This window comes from Camelus bactrianus, chromosome 16 (assembly GCF_048773025.1).
Source record: "Camelus bactrianus isolate YW-2024 breed Bactrian camel chromosome 16, ASM4877302v1, whole genome shotgun sequence".
Lineage (NCBI taxonomy): Eukaryota > Metazoa > Chordata > Mammalia > Artiodactyla > Camelidae > Camelus > Camelus bactrianus.
Window position 1 is genome coordinate 221,095 of NC_133554.1, and position 17,728 is coordinate 238,822.

The 17,728-nt window shown below is 55.5% G+C and overlaps 1 protein-coding gene across 3 annotated transcripts; it reads left to right on the forward strand.

Moving 5' to 3' along the window:
- Positions 1-3,887: 3,887 nt before the first annotated feature.
- TMEM11 (transmembrane protein 11) lies at positions 3,888-15,127 on the forward strand. Of its 3 annotated transcripts, none has more exons than XM_074341935.1 (3): positions 3,963-4,045; positions 7,418-7,522; positions 14,310-15,127. In XM_074341935.1, coding segments are annotated over exons 2-3 (519 nt in total). In that variant the 5' UTR covers positions 3,963-4,045; positions 7,418-7,520; the 3' UTR covers positions 14,827-15,127. The 3 variants fall into 3 exon arrangements, with proteins under 3 accessions (XP_074198035.1, XP_074198036.1, XP_010969095.1); XM_010970793.3 differs by lacking the exon at positions 3,963-4,045 and adding an exon at positions 4,538-4,554; XM_074341934.1 differs by lacking the exon at positions 7,418-7,522 and having other exon boundaries at positions 3,888-4,045.
- Positions 15,128-17,728: the final 2,601 nt, after the last annotated feature.

Below are 17,728 nucleotides of genomic sequence, written 5' to 3' on the forward strand. Positions count from 1 at the left end.
CCTGCCTCAGGGCCTTTGCACTTGCTGTGCCCTCTACCTGAGACATTCCTCCACCAGATATTGTCATTATCTAATCTTCCTTGTCATGTAGCTATGTTTTAGTTAGACATGTGGTCAGATGCCAGAAAAACCCAACTTGTAGTGACATTTCATCTACCTTACACATCATGAAGTCTAGAGGAGGAAGGTCCAGGCTTTGTGCCAAGGTGTGAAGATGTCACTGAAGGGTCTTTTCATCTTCTCTCTGTATCATCCTTAGCTTTGGTTTTTGCCCTCATGCTTGTTGCCTTGTGGTCACAAAATGTCTGCTGCCCTCCAGATATCACATCCATATTCCAGGCAGGAAGGCTGATGCTTCCTTACCTGACCCCCCATATAATGTTGCTGGTGGGAGCTTGGAGCAGTTTGGCAACACAATCAAACGACGTGCCCTGAGTGGGGATGGTCCAAGGTGGGGGTCTGTTTTCTTTTCTGGTTTACTTGTTGGTTATTGGAGATTCATTCATAATGATTCATTTTACTGGACAAATGTTTTATATAATTCTCTGTAAGTGTGCTACATTTTGCAATTTTAAAAAAAGAATATTAAAAGATGTTCAACTTGTCCTTAAAAAAAAAAACATTGCCCACACTTTTGGACCCAGCTCGTCCTCTAGAGGAAGCCCTCCCCTAGGACTCCGTGCACATGGACAGTGCTTTCTGAAACAGTAGACGACCACCGGGATTCTGGCTCCTGCAATTTCAGTGCACATATATGCACATACGTACACGTACATGTGGAGTGTCCAGACGTCTTGAGCAGGTCTATGTGGGCGCCAGGATGCACCGACAGAGAAGAGCATGACAGAGGATCATGCAGAGCACACAGCCTTTGGTAAAAGGAGCTTTTTTCCTTTTTTTTTTTTTTTTTTTTTTTGAGGCATAGTTGACATACAATATTATCTAAGTTTCAGGTGTACAACACAGTGATTCACAATTTTAAAGGTTATACTCCACTTATAAGATACTGACTATAGTCCCTGTGCTGTACAATATTTCCTTGCAGATTATTTTATACATAGTAGTTTGTGCTCCTTAATCCCCTGCCCCTATGTTGCCCCTCCCCACTTCCCTCTCCCCACTGGAACCACTTGTTTGTTCTCTTGTCTGTGAGTCTGCTTCTCTTTTGTTATAGTCATTATAGTTTGTTGTCTTTTTAAAATTCCACACATAAGTGATATCACACTTTGTCCTTCTGTCTGACATTTCACTGAGCATAGTGCCCTCCAAGTCCATCCATGTTGTTGTAACTCTTCCCAGCAGTCAGAGCGGGAGCCCCTAGACTGCCTTTCCCAGACCCTCCTGCCGACGGGAGGCACTGGCGAGGTTCAGCAGACAGGAGGAAGGGAAAGCCACCACAGGGGGGCTTCTGGTGGCGCTCAGGCCACAGTGGTGGCGGCACCGGTCAGTGATGCCCCCAGCGAGTGCGGCTCCAGCTCCTGCTCAGGCTGTGAGACTCAGTTTCCAGGAAACGTTCTCTTCCCTTTTGCTCCTCCAGTTACTAGCCTGAGGATGTCCTCGCTGCCCCCTTGCTTCTCCGGCCCCCAACACCCACATTAAACAATGTCCTGGATTAAATCTCTTCTCTCTGACATACCCAGGGTGGATTTTTTTTTTCCTAATTAGACACTGACTAATAAAGATAAAATTACCCTCATTTTACAGCTGATGACATTGAAATTCAGAGAGGAAATGACTAACCCAAGGCAAACTCAGCATGTCTCCCCGTCTCCTGGTCCCACCACGGGGTCAGCATGCTCTATCTCCGGCTCTCCCTCCACGCACACTCCTCTCCAGGTCCCAGGCAAATGTGACCTCCTGGAAAGGCCTCTAGCCACCTGTAATCTCCAAGTCACTTTATTACACTGTCCTGCTTAGATTCTTGTTAGTATTTATCATTTTCTGAAAATTCTTATCAGTTGTTTATCCACTGGACTGGAAACCCCATGAGACCAGGACAGCATTTGTCTCACTAAATGCTGTGACTCTGGTGCCCAAGAGTACCAGGCACTGAGTGTGCACACGAGTCATTTGCTCTAAGAATGAATATAAAGGGTGGTAAGAGAAGGGGCAGGTTATTTTGGAGACCAGCGAGGACCCACCGTTCCTGCTGGCTACTCTCTGCCAGCTCTCAGGGGTCTGTTGGAGTCTCCACGGGAATCCCAGCGCTCACCATCCAGGCTGTGCCTTCAGTGGGAGCTCAGATACACACGTCCAGGGAATCAACCTGCCTGTGAACCTTCCAGAAGACATCTGTGCACTTGCAGTGAGCAAGAGGCGAATTCTGGGGGTCTTGGCTCAAGTCAGCAGACTGAGGCAGATGGCCTGTCACAAGTTCAGTGCGGGGAGACCGCCCTAGCTCCACAGCTGTTTGCTCACTTCCCTGTGTGCCCTAGACACCACCTGACTCTTCCTGAGAGTCACCGGAGCACAGCCACATCTCTGCAACCAAACAGCTCGGGCTCCAATCCCGACTGGCCACAATCTTAGCGCCACTCAGGCCCTCCTCACTTGCAAAATGAGAATGTTGATAACAGTTATCACTTTCATAGGGCTGCTGAGAAAACTTAAAAGCATTAAATCACTTAAAATATTTAGAACAGGGTTTGGTCTGACTTAAGCATCGGCTGTGACCATTACCCGTGTGCTGTTACACACAAGTACCATCTTATGTAACACTCACAGCAGTCCTCAGAGAGGATTTACAAACAACGGGGCTGAGAAACAAAGGATATACAAGCAGCCCTAGATCCAGCCTCCATCCATGCTTCAAACCCAGCTGTTCTAGAAAACCTGGAAACTCTCTGATTCTTCACATTGGTCCAGGCGACATGCTAACCGTGTGGTGCTGCTCTCTGGCACCTGGAGGTGGGGTTCAGACCCCACAGGAAGGGCAGGTCCTGCTGAGGGACAGATGGCTGGGAAAGAAAGGCGTTTTATGCACAGTGCAGAACACCTGGGACCCTACGAACCCTCTGGATTTGCTAACCCGGCCTGCACCAGGCAGTTGAAGCTGGAGAGGTGAGCGAACTCCAAACCTCACAGAGGCTTCCAGGTTGCGCTAAGGAGCTTGAATTACCTCCTGTAGGTAACGAGGGCCTGGGAGAGGATTTCAGGCACTCAAGACTATTGTAAAATGTGAACTAGGAGGTAACCCTGAGGAATCCTCAGTGATGGGAGAGTCGCCTCTACACCTGACAGCTCTCCGGCCCCGGCTTCCCCGGTTCCACCACATCTGGGGGCCGAGAGCGGGCGCTGTGCTTCAGCCCGTCTCTGAATCTGAAGTAGATTTCGGCATAAGAGTTGCTCAGATATTTACGGGACAAACTACCACGTCCAGTAACGCTGTCTGCGGAAAGCAGGAGAGGACTACAAGTTCACGAACTGCAAGGGATTCCCCCGAACCAGCCCCTGGTCTGACTCTTCACGGCAGCGTCCAGGCAGGCTCCCGTCGAGGAGCACACCACCTGGCTTCGCCGACGGCTCAGCGCGGGACAGGAGAGGGTGTGCGTGGGGTCCCACGAAAACGGGCTTTTCTCCACCGCGGAGCCCGGTCTCTCAGCAGAGGTCGCACGTTAATTTCGTCCTCTTCGCTCTTCCAGACCCTCTCTGCCAACAGCCTGCCGGCGGGGACGCCGGGGACCGCGTCTGTCTCGCCCCCGGAGAACTTGGAGGGACGAAGCGGGAGAAGCTCCCCAGTAGCCGGGGAACGCGCGAAGTCTAATCTGGAAGTGGACCCTCCGCGCCGTCGGTCTGGGCCCGCGCTTCCCAGGCGGCCTCGGGGCGGGCTTCCGGCGAGCGGTGCATTGTGGACGTTGTAGTCCTACGAGGCCCAGCCTCCGCTTGGTGCGGCGTCTGGGGCGGCGGCCGGACTACATCTCCCTCCTGCACGCGCGCTGTCGCGAGGCCGCCCGGCGCGAGGCGTTCGCGAGCGGAGAGTCTCCAAGATGGCCGCGTGGGGAAGGAGGCGTCTCGGCCCGGGCGGCGGCGGCGGCGCCAGAGAGAGGTGAGGCGCAGGCTGCTCCCTGCGGACGGCTCGGAGCGGGGAGCTGGCGGGGCTCCTGGGGCTGCAGCGGCGTCCCCGCCTCCGCCCCGCGGCTCGCCCCCGGTGCGTCTGCCCGTCGGGCGCGCGGGGTCCCAGTCCCGGCCGACGCGGCCTCGGCGGAGGGCTCGGGGAGGGGCGGGGGCGGGCCGGGCAAGGTCTGGACGCGGCGGGACCCGCCTGGCTGCCGCTGGCCGAGCGCGCGGGAGCCTCCGCCCGCCTGGGCGCGCGCATGCTGTCTCGGCCGCGGCGAGGAGTGGCTCCCGGGACGGAGGAAGGGACGCCTTCCCGGAGCGGGCCGGCTGCGGCTAGGGAAGTGCGGTCCGCGCGTTTACTGGGGGCCTCAGCCCTCCGCGCATTGTCTCCCGGGCCGGGAGCCGACCGCTTCCTCCAGCGGTGATTCTTGGGACTTTGGGAGGCTTCTCTGCGAGCGCCCCTGTCGTGGAAGTCCTTTGCAGTGACCTTTCCTAACGGTTGGTGTGTGGGTAGGGAGCTGGGAGCTTGTTTCTTCCAAGGTGGATGTCGATTTGGAGGACTCATTTCTAGAAGAGGAGATTGGAGTACTTTTCGTGTTTCGTGTTTCGTGTTGAATTTACAGCTTTTGCTTCTGGAAAACGGTTTCAGCTAGTAGAAGCCACTAGAAGGTGTCCAGGCACCCGAAGTGTGGGAAGGGGTGTATGTTGGAGTCACCTGGTTTGAGCTGCTCTAACCGTTTTTTCACGACTTGGTTGGTGTAGCAGAGGTCAGCAAGACCTCCGTTTTTTGTTTTTTGTTTTTGCTTGCTTGATTATTTTTATTACTAATTTTTTGGGGTGAGAATTGTTAAATAGAAAAGTTCTCTTTCTCTGTCTCCCTCTCCCCCCTTGCTCTCTCTCAAGTACTCTGAGCTGTTCTTTTCCTTTCATTCCCTCACATGTTCATTGCTGTTCCCTGCAGGTGATTTTCCCAGCCCAGAACGTTCTTCTTGTTTGGTTAATTGTGTTGATAGACCCCTTTAGCTTGCATTTTATTCAACAGTGTCCATTCTTCAGTTCCTCTTTCTTGGAAAAGCAGCAGTGAGTGGCAAGCAGATAGTTTTGTTTTTCCAACTCCCATCTGGTATTTTTTTAGATCAGACCAGTAAAAAGTTAAAGAAGTGACCATGATGGTTTCCGCGGATGGCCTTAAAAACTAGCAAACGTTTTCAAGATTTTTACCGCAAACATTAATCTTTCAGTAATAGGAGGTCACCGTTTAGAAAAGACTGAGTGTCAGAGAGAAGAGTATTCCTCCTTACTGGATGAAAACAACAGAAAGGGCCGAGTAGGTATGCCTCAGACATCGTACGGGGGCTGTGCCAGCAAAAGTTAAGCTTTTGGTGATCTGAGAAATTAGGTATTGGGGATTTTTTTTCTCTCTTTGGTTTGAGACAGGTGTTAATTCAAAACTGAGTTTGCAAACCAGGGTTTCGAAGGCTGTACCCAGTCTTTGCTGTTGACCCTCGATTTTAAGAGATTTTAAATTAGTTGCCAGTGCTTGTAAATGGAAAGATTTCACATGAAACTCTACTTGAGAAGCTGAGTGGTGGCTCTTTTTGGTCAGGGCAGGCACTCATCATTCCTCACCTGACAGCTTGACTCATTGCAGTTACCTGCTTGGTCTCCTTGGGTGTTCAGGTTGCAACCTTTGGCCTAGAACAGAACGCTCTGCATACGCGCACAGACACGCAGACGTGTGCCAGCCGGGAACCGGGTGTCTGGTTTAGTGGTTTGGGTGGCACCATCTGTCCTCCTTCTGGATAACGTGGTGTGGCTGGGGGTACCACTCTGTTTGCCTTTGTGTGAGGCCCTAGCTGGGCTTTGCTGAAGGAGTGTTTGCCTGGGCCGGTCTCCCTCAGATCCTCCCACACGGAGCAGGGGATGGAAACATAACCCTCTAGCTAGCTAACTTCTGGGCACACACCTCCATTCCTGCTCAGTGGGTGGGAAGCCTTTTCTTGGGGTGGGGGCAGGCTGGATTAATTGATTGCCCATACCATAGATTGAGGCCCAAGCGAATTATTGGCTCCTGTGACTGAAGTAGGCTGTTTATGGCTCTTTAATGACTTTGTTCCATGTCACATTCATGCTGACTCAGATTTCAGCTCCACGCTGTAAGACCACGTTCCCAAGTTGCTGCACGCACCTGGCTGGAATCTGCTTTATGCTGAAACTGAAACAGGTTTGGGGCAGGGGCTGGAGCAGAGCAGTGCTTTGGGCAGATTTTCCAGATTTGCCAGTGGCTTCGAACTCTGAAGTGTGCATTGTACTTAAAAGGCTCTGCAGGTGCCAGACTGTCCACAAGGATTACTGTTGCCAGCTGTGTGTTAGCGATGGTCCTGGTTAGAATGTACTGTGGATTCTTGCTTTCCTTGGTTCTTGAGTCTAGAGCTGTGTTAATTCAGTAACCACTAGTCACTTGTGGCAATTAAGTTTAAATTAATTAAAATTAAATAAAGTGAAAAAATCAGTTCCTCAGTTACACCAGTCTCATTTCAAGTGCTCAGTAGCCGCATGCGGCCTGTGGCTGATGTACTGGACCAAGAAGATGCAGAGCATGTCCATTGCTGCAGGAAGGGCAGTGCCGTGCGGACCACAGCAAGAGAGGGTGGGAGTAGCCAGGGAGAGCTGCTTGCCTGTTGATTTTCTCTCTGCTCCCTTAGATCGAGGGAGTCAACAGTGTTCCTGATGAGCAACAGCGGACTCTGAGCTGTGATCTGAATTCCTGTTTAGAATTCAGCCAGCACCCGAAACAGATTGCCACTCGTCCTGTTGGCATCTTTGAGACACACTTGCCCGTCTAGGAAGGCACAGTGCCAGGACCTGTGTGTTTTGCCACTAGGTACCCACTGGGCCAGCTCACAGAGGGTTCCCCCCTCCGACTGGTCCTCACGCCCCCAGGGCCCCGGGCATCGCTGAATTCTCCCTGATGGTTGGATGAGAGAACAGCACGTGAGGATGCTTCTGATCTGGTTCTGACGTGGCGCAGGGCAGCAGTGCTGTTTAAAGGCCTTGTGTGTTCAGAGGACCGAGTGCTCAGGCTTTAGGGTGAAATCACTTTTTGTGGCCTCCCCTCCCCTGGCTCATGCAGACGTCTGCTCCAGTGGTTTCTCGGGCGGCCAGTCCTGCGAGATGACTTCCACATCTTTCCGTGCTGCACCTCAATCCCCGGGCCTTGGCCTTCTCCTTTGATGCTTTGCTTTCATCTGTGAGTTGGATGGATGTGGTCCTGGAAGTGGAGGGTCTAGTTCCCAGAACAGCTGAACCACGTTTCTGAGGTGGCATTCCCCTCCGTTCTGATCGGACCCTTTCCTTTTAGAGCTGAGACCTCCGGGGACTGGGGTGTTTGATTTCTCTTGAAAGACTCCCATCTGGCTGTCGTGTATGGTGGAGTGTTTCCTTCCTCCTGGTCTGGACGGGCCATGTGAGTATGCAGACCCATGAGGGTGCTGGGCTGGGGGTCCTACTCACCTGGTTCCCAGAAGGTTCTGACCCTGGAAGTTGGGGGTTGTAGGTTAGGGTCTGCTGGGGTCATCCTCTGGCATGAATTTTCGTTCTCCTTGATTCATTCGAGGCACCTGGGTTCCAACTGCAGTAACTCCTGCCTCTGTGGCTCAGTCCTTCAGGCCCTACTTTCTGAAGAAGGGAGGGGTGATCGTGTGTCCTGAGTTGGCCTCCCTGCCCGGGCCTGCCCAGTGAGCGAGGGCGGTGGAAATGTGACGCGCTCTGCGGAGCAAGCACACAGGAGCCTCCCAGCGCCACTGTGTTGAGTCCCTGGCACCAGCAGTACCTTGATGGGCCACAGAGTTTGGGAGCCAGGGCTGTCCGGTGAGGCTTTCTGCGCTGACAGAAATGTCCTGTATCTTAATTGTCCATTAGGGGAGACTTTGGCCACGTGCAGTTGTCACGCAATTGAAATGTGGCTCATGTGTCTGAGGAACTGGATTTTAAATTTTACTGACGTGTAAACAGTGCTTGGGGCCTACACTGGGTGGTGCTTTGCTGCTGACACTTTGCATGACTAGCCTGTCTCATCTCTTCCCATCCCATCCTGTCCCGTCCCTGCTCTAGGGGAGCCAGGGTCTTTGCTCCTGGGGCACGAGGAAGTTGGCTCAGGGAAGCAAGGGGTTTTGCCCTTGGACATGAAGCCAGCAAGTGACTTGAGAGGAACCGGAACCCAGGCCTCTTGACTCCCACTCTGGTGTCCTCGTCCCCAAGGCAGGGCTGCCAGGTCCCTGAGCACAGTGGGAGTGGCTTCCTCTGGAACAGCGAGAATGTCAGCGGCTGTTTGGAACCTGTCCTCAGTATTTGGAGCTACAAGCCCTGTGCCTTTCTGTCCTAGCTGGCTTTAAAATCTACAGCGTAGAATTGTACTGCTTTTGTTGACTCCTGAGCCCAAAGCGGGTTTTCCTAGCTGGGTAGTAGAGGAAAAGCCCACCGCCTGGCGGACAGCAGGTAGTCAGGTGACCCCGTGCTCATTAGTCTGGACCTGGTTTAGTTTTTCAGCCATGGATTCTCTTAGTTACTATAGTTGTTTTTCTCCTCCTCCATTCATTTCAGATGTTCTTCCACTGAGTCTGCTGGGCACCAGTCTCATTCAGGCCCAGTGCTGGTGGGTGGGGGTGTGTGTGATGAAAACGCAGTCATTACCTTCAGCGAGCTCAGAATCCACCTCTTGTGTTGGACGGAGCCAGTGAGTCCAGGGCTGCTCTAGGAAGTGGCCCTAAAGCAGGTGCTTCCACTAGTTAGATTTTGTTCTTCCGGTTCCAGCAGGACCAGAAGACAGTAGTTGCAGTCCAGTGCTTGCCTGAGTGGAACAGGGAATGGAATTCTCCCTTCCCGGCAGGACTGCAGGGCTGTGAGACCACGTGGCACTTCAGCCCCGGGGTGGAGGGGACTTGGTCCCGAGTGGGCTTCTGTAGTCAGGGAAGCTGCCGGAGTGGGAGATGGGTCCCCCCAGGTCCCCTTGGCTGGGGAGGGCCCTTGTCTCTCTGGTCTCCTTACCCCAGGGGATACAGGGCTATTGGACAAGATTTTTCTTTTTAAGAAAAGATTTGTAATTAATCTTCCCATTATGAAAGAACCCATGTTTGTTATTTGCTTTTGAAAGATACAGAAAACTGTGAAGAAAAATGAAATTTAAAAGTCACTTGTTTGGCCACCATCAAAAGAAAACCACCGTTGATCTGTTTTTAATGCATAGCACCTTTGATGATGCTTCTCAGGTATTTTGTCTTGGAGTTTTAAAAATTATAAGTGAAATCCTTCAAAAATGTATTTTTAACATGTGAAGTTGTAAACTTGCTACCACGTGTGTGATCCTGGAGACAGGGTGTTAAAGGCCCCAGAGGCTGTGGGACGGTGTTCACGTGAAATGCCCGGGAGAGGCCACTGCCATCAGGAGGGAGCATGGTGACAGCAGGGCCGGGCGGCAGGGACATGGGGGGTGGCGGGCTTACTTTTTGAGGCGAGGAAGATGTTCTGAAATGGATTGTGGTGTTGGTTGCACAGCTCAGTGAAAGTATTGAGCCACTGAATTGTTCACTTTAAATGGGTGAGTTTCTGTCTCAATAAAGCTGGTGTTTACAGAGCACAAGTCAGACCACAGCAAGAACCACCTCACACCCACCTGGACGGCGGGTAGTAGTGAGAAAGACAGGAGGCAGAAGTGTGGATGAGGATGCGGAGAAACTGGGACCCTGGGCACTGGTGGCGGGAGTGAAGAATTATGCAGCCCCTGTGGAAAACAGTATAGAGGTTCCTCAAAACATTAAAAATAGAACCACCCGAAAACGATTTAACCCCCCCCCAAAAAAAATAGAACCACCGTATGACCCAGCAATTCCACTCCTGCATATTTATCCAAAGTAATCAAAACTGGGGACTTGAACAGGTGTTTTACACCTGTGTTCCCAGCAACATCATTTACAGTAGCTAGAAGGTGGAAGCCACCAGGGCCATTGACAGGTGGATGGGCAGCAGCATGGTCTGGACGGGCAGTGGAGCATTACTCCACCTGAAACAGTAAGGGAGCTCCGGCACATGCTGCCCCTTGGGGATGTGATGCCGGGTGAAATGAGCCAGTCGCAGAAGGACAGATATTTTGTGATTCCCCTCACACGAGGTCCCTAGAGCAGCCAGGCTGATGGAGACAGAAAGGAGGGCGGGGTGGGGCGGGAGCTGTGGGTTGACAGGGACAGAGTTTCAGTTTTGCAAGACGAAAAAGCTGTGGGGATGGGTTGCCCAACAGTGTGAATGTACTTAACGTTACTGAACTGAACACTTAAAAATAGTTAAGGTAGAAAATTTTATCTTACGTGTATTTTACCATAATTCAGAAAAAAACGATTAAGACCAATATTCGCAGTATCCTGGCCACACATCCCCCTCTGCAAGCAGAGGGTCTGCGCTGTGTGTGCATGTGTGCGCGTGTGCACGCGATGTCTGCCGGTGTGTGGTGTCCGCTGGCCTGTAGCGCCCACTCCCTCCACTGCACAGTGAGTGATTTTGCAGCTGTGACTCCACTGTTTCTCTTGTCAGTAATCTTGCTCTCACCAGACGGCACTGCTGTGAGCATCCTGACTCCTGGAGGAGTCTCCAGACTTGGGGGGTCCCATATTTGGGGTACTTCTGTAATCCCAGATTCCTTTGAGACCAGCTGTGCGGCGGGGTGGGGGACCCTGGGCCCAGACTCCAGGCAGACTGCTGGGTGCGTGCACAGGGGGCCCAGAGCACTGGGGAAGTGGAATTTGTCCTGTTGGTTCTTGGTGGCCACTAGTGTCCCCAGGGATTCCTCTGATGACTTTCCTGAGCGCTGCCAGAGCGGATTCAGGCGGGGAGAGGGAGGCAGGTCCAAGAGCCCAGCCTCGCGCGCCTGTGACCCGCCACAGCAGGGCCCAGGCAGGCTGTGCTCTGCTCCCCGGGCCAGTCGGGCTTGGGCCAGTCAGGGGCTCGGGCGCAGAGTGACCTCAGCGCAGACCAAGCGTTTAGAGTAACCGTATTCCATGAGTTCCAGGGAACCTGCCAGGTTCGAAAGGGTCTACAGTCATTTGGTAAAAAGGGACCCCTTTTCTTTCTGGAGCCACTGTGTTCCCCTCCCCAGGGTCATAATTTCCAGGTCTTTGTGTATCTGTCCAGAAATGACCTGTGCATCTAAAAGCAAACGTTACTTTTTCTGAAATGCACTAAAGGTCGCTGTCTGGTACTTGATTTTTTTCTCTTTACGTCTTGGAGACTTTTCCATAAGTGGTGCTACCTTGTTTGTTTTTTTCCAGCATAAACTCTTCTTACTATGCGCTTACTGGGCATTTCACACCTGCAACCAAAAGCAGAAGTAACCCTTAGGCAGCCCAGCCTCAAAGGATCCCAATTAGCTATGTGTTGTTTTTTCAGTCTGCTCTGTGTACAGGGTTCAAGCTGGGGGCTAGTGATGCTCTGAGATGGTCCAAGGCAGCCTCCTCACTGGGTTCCTTCCTTGGTTGGGTTACTCGAGACCGAGAAACAAGGGCAGGCTGCACATAGTGGGCGCTGGGTGGCTAGGCTGTGGTGGCTGTGGCCCTCTGGGGAGCCCTCGGCTGCCTGGCTCCTGAAGCAGCGTTTCCCGTCGCTGGTGCGGTGGGAATCTGCACTTGCAGGGTGGGCGGGGTCCTCCAGGGGTGGGGGTGGGGGTGCCTGCTTGTGTCTTGTTGGGACCTGTCCTCCGCCTCCTTGTACATCACGTGGAGCCCTGGAAACCTGCTTCTCTAGCTCTCGCATTCCATCCTGTCCTGAATTGGGTGCAGCCAGCTTGGCTTTAAAAGCAGAACAGGCACGCCTGGGAGGGGGCTTGACTGTTGATTGGTGGGTGATGGGTGGGGTGGCCTGACCACAGCGAGACATGGGGGCTCCAGGCAGCCCTGGAGCACAGGCTTGGGTGTGTGTCGGGTGAGTGCCTCCCGCATATGTGCCCCTGTGCCAGCCCCCTGACAGCAGCAGTGGGGCGGGAGCCTGGACGGACTCTGCACAGGCTGCAGAGGGGAGGGCAGAGGGAGCTGGAGGGGCTGGGTGAGCACCAGGTGGGGCTGAGGTGGGATCTGCCTACTGACGTGGTTCCAAGATGGAGCAGTCTGTCCAGTGCCGGGGTTTCAAGGGGCATTTTCTTACTGGGCCTGTTTTGTCACTGCACTTAGAGTGGCCGGTCTGCTGGGCAGGGGAGGCCAGGGCCCTTGGGTAGATTTGGGTTTTGGCAAGAACACTCTGAAATCCCAACCTCAGATCTTACGGTCAGCAGGACGCACAGGTGAGTCTGCCTCCCTTTCCCTTGTGTCTTGCCCACTGCTCGTGAACTTGAGAGCACAAAGGAAGTCTCCGGGCCGGGGCTCTCCTGCCAGGAGCGAGGCCCTGCCTCTTGGTTGCTGAGGTGTCTCGTCAGGTGCCGTGTGCGGCCTGAGAGCCCGTCAGCCTCTGAGCTGAAATCAAGTGGGGAAGCTCCTCCCAGGCCCCCCGAGGAGCTCTGTCCCTGTCTGCGGGCTCTTCCAGAAACAGCCCGCCAACCCACCCAGACAGCAGGGCCCCGTTTACAGTGCCTGGCCCTGTGCCCTGTGCCGAGCAAGGAGGCCTTTCTGACCCCTGGGAACAGCGTCTCCCCCATGCACACGGCTTAACTGGGGGCTGTGGCTTAATTAGGCTCCCCGAGCCCAGCCTATGGGTCCTGGGAGCACTGTGCCCGAGAGCACCGAGTGGCCGGCTTTGCCCCTCGAGTGCAGCTGCTGCCTGGGTTTGCTGGCTCATTTGCTTGGGTAGCTGCTGCTGCCGGGTGCCTCCCGGGAGCAGTGGCTGGAAGGGGCCCCCAGCGGCCGGCTCTCCCATCCCCGTCCTTTTCCCCCAGGGTTTGCCCGCCGGTCCAGTCTCCACCACCCTGAACGTGGAGGTTCTGGGGTGATGTCGTTCTCGCAAGCCTTCACTGGTCCCTGTTGTGCACAGTCTCTGAGCACGAAGTTCTGAGCCAGCTCCAGCGGCCCCTCTGCGTGTGCCTGCCCGGGCCCCTGAGCCGCTGGCCTTATGCCTGAGCTCCTGGCACTGTGCCCCTCAGTGGACACTGGGTCGTGGCAGGGGCACGGGGAGGGGGAACCTGGGGGACCTTCTAGAGCCCCAGTTTGCGGGGTGGGGACTGGGGGACATGGTCATCACCAGCAGTCAGATGGGGCCCCTGGGCCTCATCTCCTTTGTGACGTCTCACCAACCTGGGGACCGAGGGCTGCTTCTCCCTGAGGCAGGAGGTGGCTCTGGGGGTCTGGTAGGAGTAACAGGCTGAGCCACGTTCCTCTGGGAGGCAGGGTGAGGGGGCTGCTGGTGCCATGAACACGCAGGACAGAACTAGGTGATGCCTCCATGCTGGGCAGCAGCGTGGAGGTCCAGGAAGGTCTGGACCAGGAGAGTGGCAGGTCTGCCCACCAGGGGTGGGAGGTGCACCCTGGAGAGGCTTCCAGCCAGAGTCCTGAACTGCCCCTTCAGCCAGACTGCTTTCCTTCCATGGGCTCTGGGTTTGTCCTTGGCTGGGATGGGGGAAGGGGGTCGTGTCCCCCACGTTGGGCCGCACAGCCCCTAGTGGGCTCCTGTGAACAGGCTGCTTCTGGTGAGAGAAGCGTTTACCGGCAGTGAACAGAGTCCTGGGCCCCAAGGGCAGAATGGGCGGGAACATCCATTTCTGTCACGTCTTGAGGCCTCGTCTCTTCTTGGTCAAGTCAAGGGGCTGCTTTTTCTGAGTGGTGGGCTCGGCGCCTGGTGCAGCTTGTCCCCCATGAGGACCAAGGGAGTTTATTCTCCATCATGCCCAGCAAGGTGAGGCCAAGGCTGCTGCATTTGCAGGATGCAGCCGGGAGGTGTGGGCATCACTGTCAGGTGCCCTGATTAACTGAGGGCACCTCTCCCCCACCAGCCTTGTGCTTCTTTCCTCTGTGTTGTGTGATTCGGGGCTGAAATCATCCTTTTCCCCTGGGAGCAGCTCTGCTGTCTCAGATCTGTCTGTCTGACTCCACTAGGTCACCAACTTTGTAGAGACTGGGGTACTCCTTGCCCTGCGTGTCTTACATTTCACTATTTTATTCTCTCGGAAAGGAAGTCCTCTATTCATTACCACATGTGTGGGGTTGTAAGGGAGGTGCAAACACAGGTGAGGTGTGGTGCCCTTCCCTTGGGTGCGTCTTGCCTGACTCTCTCCCTGCTCCCCCCAGGGTGAGCCTGTCGGCCACGGACTGCTACATCGTGCACGAGATCTACAACGGGGAGAACGCTCAGGACCAGTTCGAGTACGAGCTGGAGCAGGCCCTGGAAGCCCAGTACAAGTACATCGTGATCGAGCCCACGCGCATCGGTGACGAGACGGCGCGCTGGATCACCGTGGGCAACTGCCTGCACAAGACCACCGTGCTGGCGGGCACCGCCTGCCTCTTCACCCCGCTGGCGCTGCCCTTGGATTACTCCCACTACATCTCCCTGCCAGCCGGCGTGCTCAGCCTGGCCTGCTGCACCCTCTACGGGATCTCCTGGCAGTTCGACCCCTGCTGCAAGTACCAGGTGGAGTACGACGCCTACAAACTGTCGCGCCTGCCCCTGCACACGCTCACCTCCTCCACCCCGGTGGTGCTGGTCCGGAAGGACGACCTGCACAGAAAGAGACTGCACAACACGATAGCGCTGGCGGCCCTGGTGTACTGTGTAAAGAAGATCTACGAGCTCTGTGCCGTATGACCGTGGCCGGCGGGGCACGCGCTGCCGAGACGGCGGGGCCTGGGAAGGCGCTGGCTCACCGTCTGTTCTTCTAAAGGAATCACAGGTCAAAAGTGTACCAGGGGTTTTCAGCTCACTGCACTAAGATGCGGGTCTCCAAGACCACCGGGGTCTGAGGCTGTGGAGGCCGCCTGGGCAGCAGGCTGTGGTGGAAGCAGCACCGCCGCGGGGGTGAACGCGCGGGGGGGTCTGAGAGTGTGGTTAACTGTACCATCCAGAGCCAGCCGGGAGCTGCTGACCATTAAAAGTATGAGAATTTCAACCCCAGGTGTCTGCTCTCCATGACTGCCCTGGTGGGTGTGGGCACCACGGTGTTCCCCCTTGTAGCCACAGCAGGCCTTTCAATGGGCAGGCCCAGACCCTCCCAAGGCGGCCTCCCAGCCCACCTTGGCCCGTTCCAAGGCAGCACTGCCCAGTACTGCTTGGGGACGTGGCCACTGGGTCTCCATTTGGCTTCACTGGGAGAGCTGGGGCCTCCTGTCCAGACATTCTGGTTTAGGATGACACAGAAACTAACATCTGTAGTTTTTAAAGCACTGAAGCTGTCCTGAGGTGGACCCCGCGTTCAGCCCGCTGCCGCAGGCTGAGGGGAGCACCTCAGAGCAGCCCCCACCCCCAGGAGCCGAGGCCCACGCTCCCCACTCCTTCCAGAGAAGAGGGGGCCCTGCCGTAGCCACAGCCATCCCAGGACCCCTGAGGGGCCTCACGGCACTTTCTCCTGAGGGCCCGTCTCTAAGCAGCAGCCAGGCTGATTTTCACCTGGTTTGAGAGGCTCCGTCAGGAAGATCAGATGCCAGTCAAGGGCACGTGGGGGTGACGGCTGTTTTATGAGGGAGGTCCAGAGCTTTTAAGAGTTTGAGAAACTCTGACTTAATTCCCAGGGGCTGGACTAACAGTTCATCTGGGTGCTGAGGGGGTGGGGTCTGGAACATGGGTGAACCGGCAGTGACCCCAGACAGACCGACCTGCTTGACGGCAGAGCCTGCTGCCTCCTGAGCCTGCTGGGTGGGAATGGGAGGTGTTTTTGTAGTGAACAGCCCAGATTTGGAAAGGGAGTCCTGTGCTCTGCCTGCAAAGCAGATTTCACGGGGGAGGTGGCTAGATGTGGACAAGACGTGGACAAGCAGTGGCCACCTGAGGTCAGCTGAGCAGAAGCCCTCGCCAGAAGCAGAAGCAGATGCACCAACCAGGGTGCGTCCTGTTGGGTGGACTGGCCTGGATCCTGAAGGGCCATCTCAGTTGTATGTCCCAGCCCAGGAGGTGAGGCCGTGGTGCCGCAGTGGACCTCGCATCCCAGGTGTCCATGTGAGCAGGGCCCCAGGTTGGCAGAGGTTGGGGGGAACTACACTGGCAGGTCTGGAGGGGTTCCCTCCCGCCCCCCAACTTAGCTGCTTCTGCTGCCTCCCACGTAGACGTCAGACACGTGTCTGCTCCTCTGCTGTGCACACTTGAAGAAACAGCCTTAAATAACCAACCGAGAGAGCAGAGGCCTCCTGCAGGGTCCACAGCCCGGCCCCAGTCCGAGAGACAGCACAGGGCCTCCAGGAAGCCCCCTCGCCAGGGAGGACTTGCCCCGTAGCTGCTGCGTCAGCGGGGCCTGGTGCCTGCCTGCCTGCCGGGCCTGCACTCACACTCCACCCGATGGGCCGTCTGTTCCTTTACTATTATTTTTCAGACTGACTGGCAGGAAGCACTGCAGAGCTGCTTCTGCTCAGACCAGGGAGGAGAGGACCTCTGAACTTGACCCAAAGGTGGAACCAGTCAGCATTGGGCTCTTCAACCAGCCCAGGGCTCAAGGATGAGACAAACGGGAACTGGAGCAGCACCTCCGAGATGCCGGCCCGCCTGCCCAGCACCCCCTTCAGGACGCAGCCCCACAGGCAACAGCCCCCCACGCAAACAGTGCTGTCGGGGGGGGAGGCGCACCCAAGACAGCTTCCGGGGCTGCATCGCGGCCACTCTGGGCCCAGGTCCCCGTCCCTCTGGGGTGCGGGTGCTCCTCTCCTTGGAGACGGCCGGGTCCTGCCAGAGTTCTGTGGCCCTGTCTATGTTATGTTATTTTCTATTTACACAGTAGGATGTACAGTTTGCAAAGTAAGTTTCAGAAAGTCAGTTAAGCTCTTATAAGTGATTGAAACACAAACACCCAGTGGCACCGGGAGACCTCTGTGTTGCTCCAGGCCCCGCGCACAGCCAGAGCTCCACAACCCACTTCCTCGGCAAGTTGGTGCCTCTGACGACAGAGTCCGCACTGCTGAGCTGCGGTCCTAGGGGCACCGCCTCGTCTCTGTGCCGGCCGCTTCATTCAGTGGGCAGAAAGGGGCCACCTGGAAAGTGCTGGTCAGCCAGCGTCCGAGGAGAGACGCTCCCTCCAGTGCTGCGTGGGTGCAGCCCTGCTGTGCCGGGCACCGCTTCGCCCCGACTTGGGCCGAGCTGTGAGGGGCCACCGCTGTCAGGTGCCAGCCCTCCCCTGGTCTCACAGCTCGGATGGGAAACTAAACAGGTCTTTCTCTTTCCATCAGGAGGGAGGCAGATAGTGGATGTGGAAAATCACATCTGTATCCCCATTTCAACCACGGCTGTGGGGCTGAGAGAGGGTCCACCCACAGATCCCATCAGCCCTTGTCCTCCCAGGAGATGCAAGAGGCTCACGCACCCTAAACACAGGCCAGCTTTGGCCATTTTCATTTCAGGGGCAGCTGCTGAAAATACAAGCTCCATGGGTCCAGAGTTAGGACGCAGGGTAAGGTGCCAGTGTGATGTGCCCGGAGACTTCTTTTCCAGTTCGGGGAGGCCCACACACTAGACCCGCAATCTCCCGTCAGTTTCCCCCTCAACTTGAGACTGAAGTCAACTCACTCAG

Coding starts and splice junctions, on each gene's coding strand:
- TMEM11 (XM_074341934.1), top strand. CDS start 3,987: ATGGCCGCGTGGGGAAGGAGGCGTCTCGGCCCGGGCGGCGGCGGCGGC. Junction 4,046..14,309: donor GGCGGCGGCGCCAGAGAGAG/GTGAGGCGCAGG, acceptor TGCTCCCCCCAG/GGTGAGCCTGTCGGCCACGG.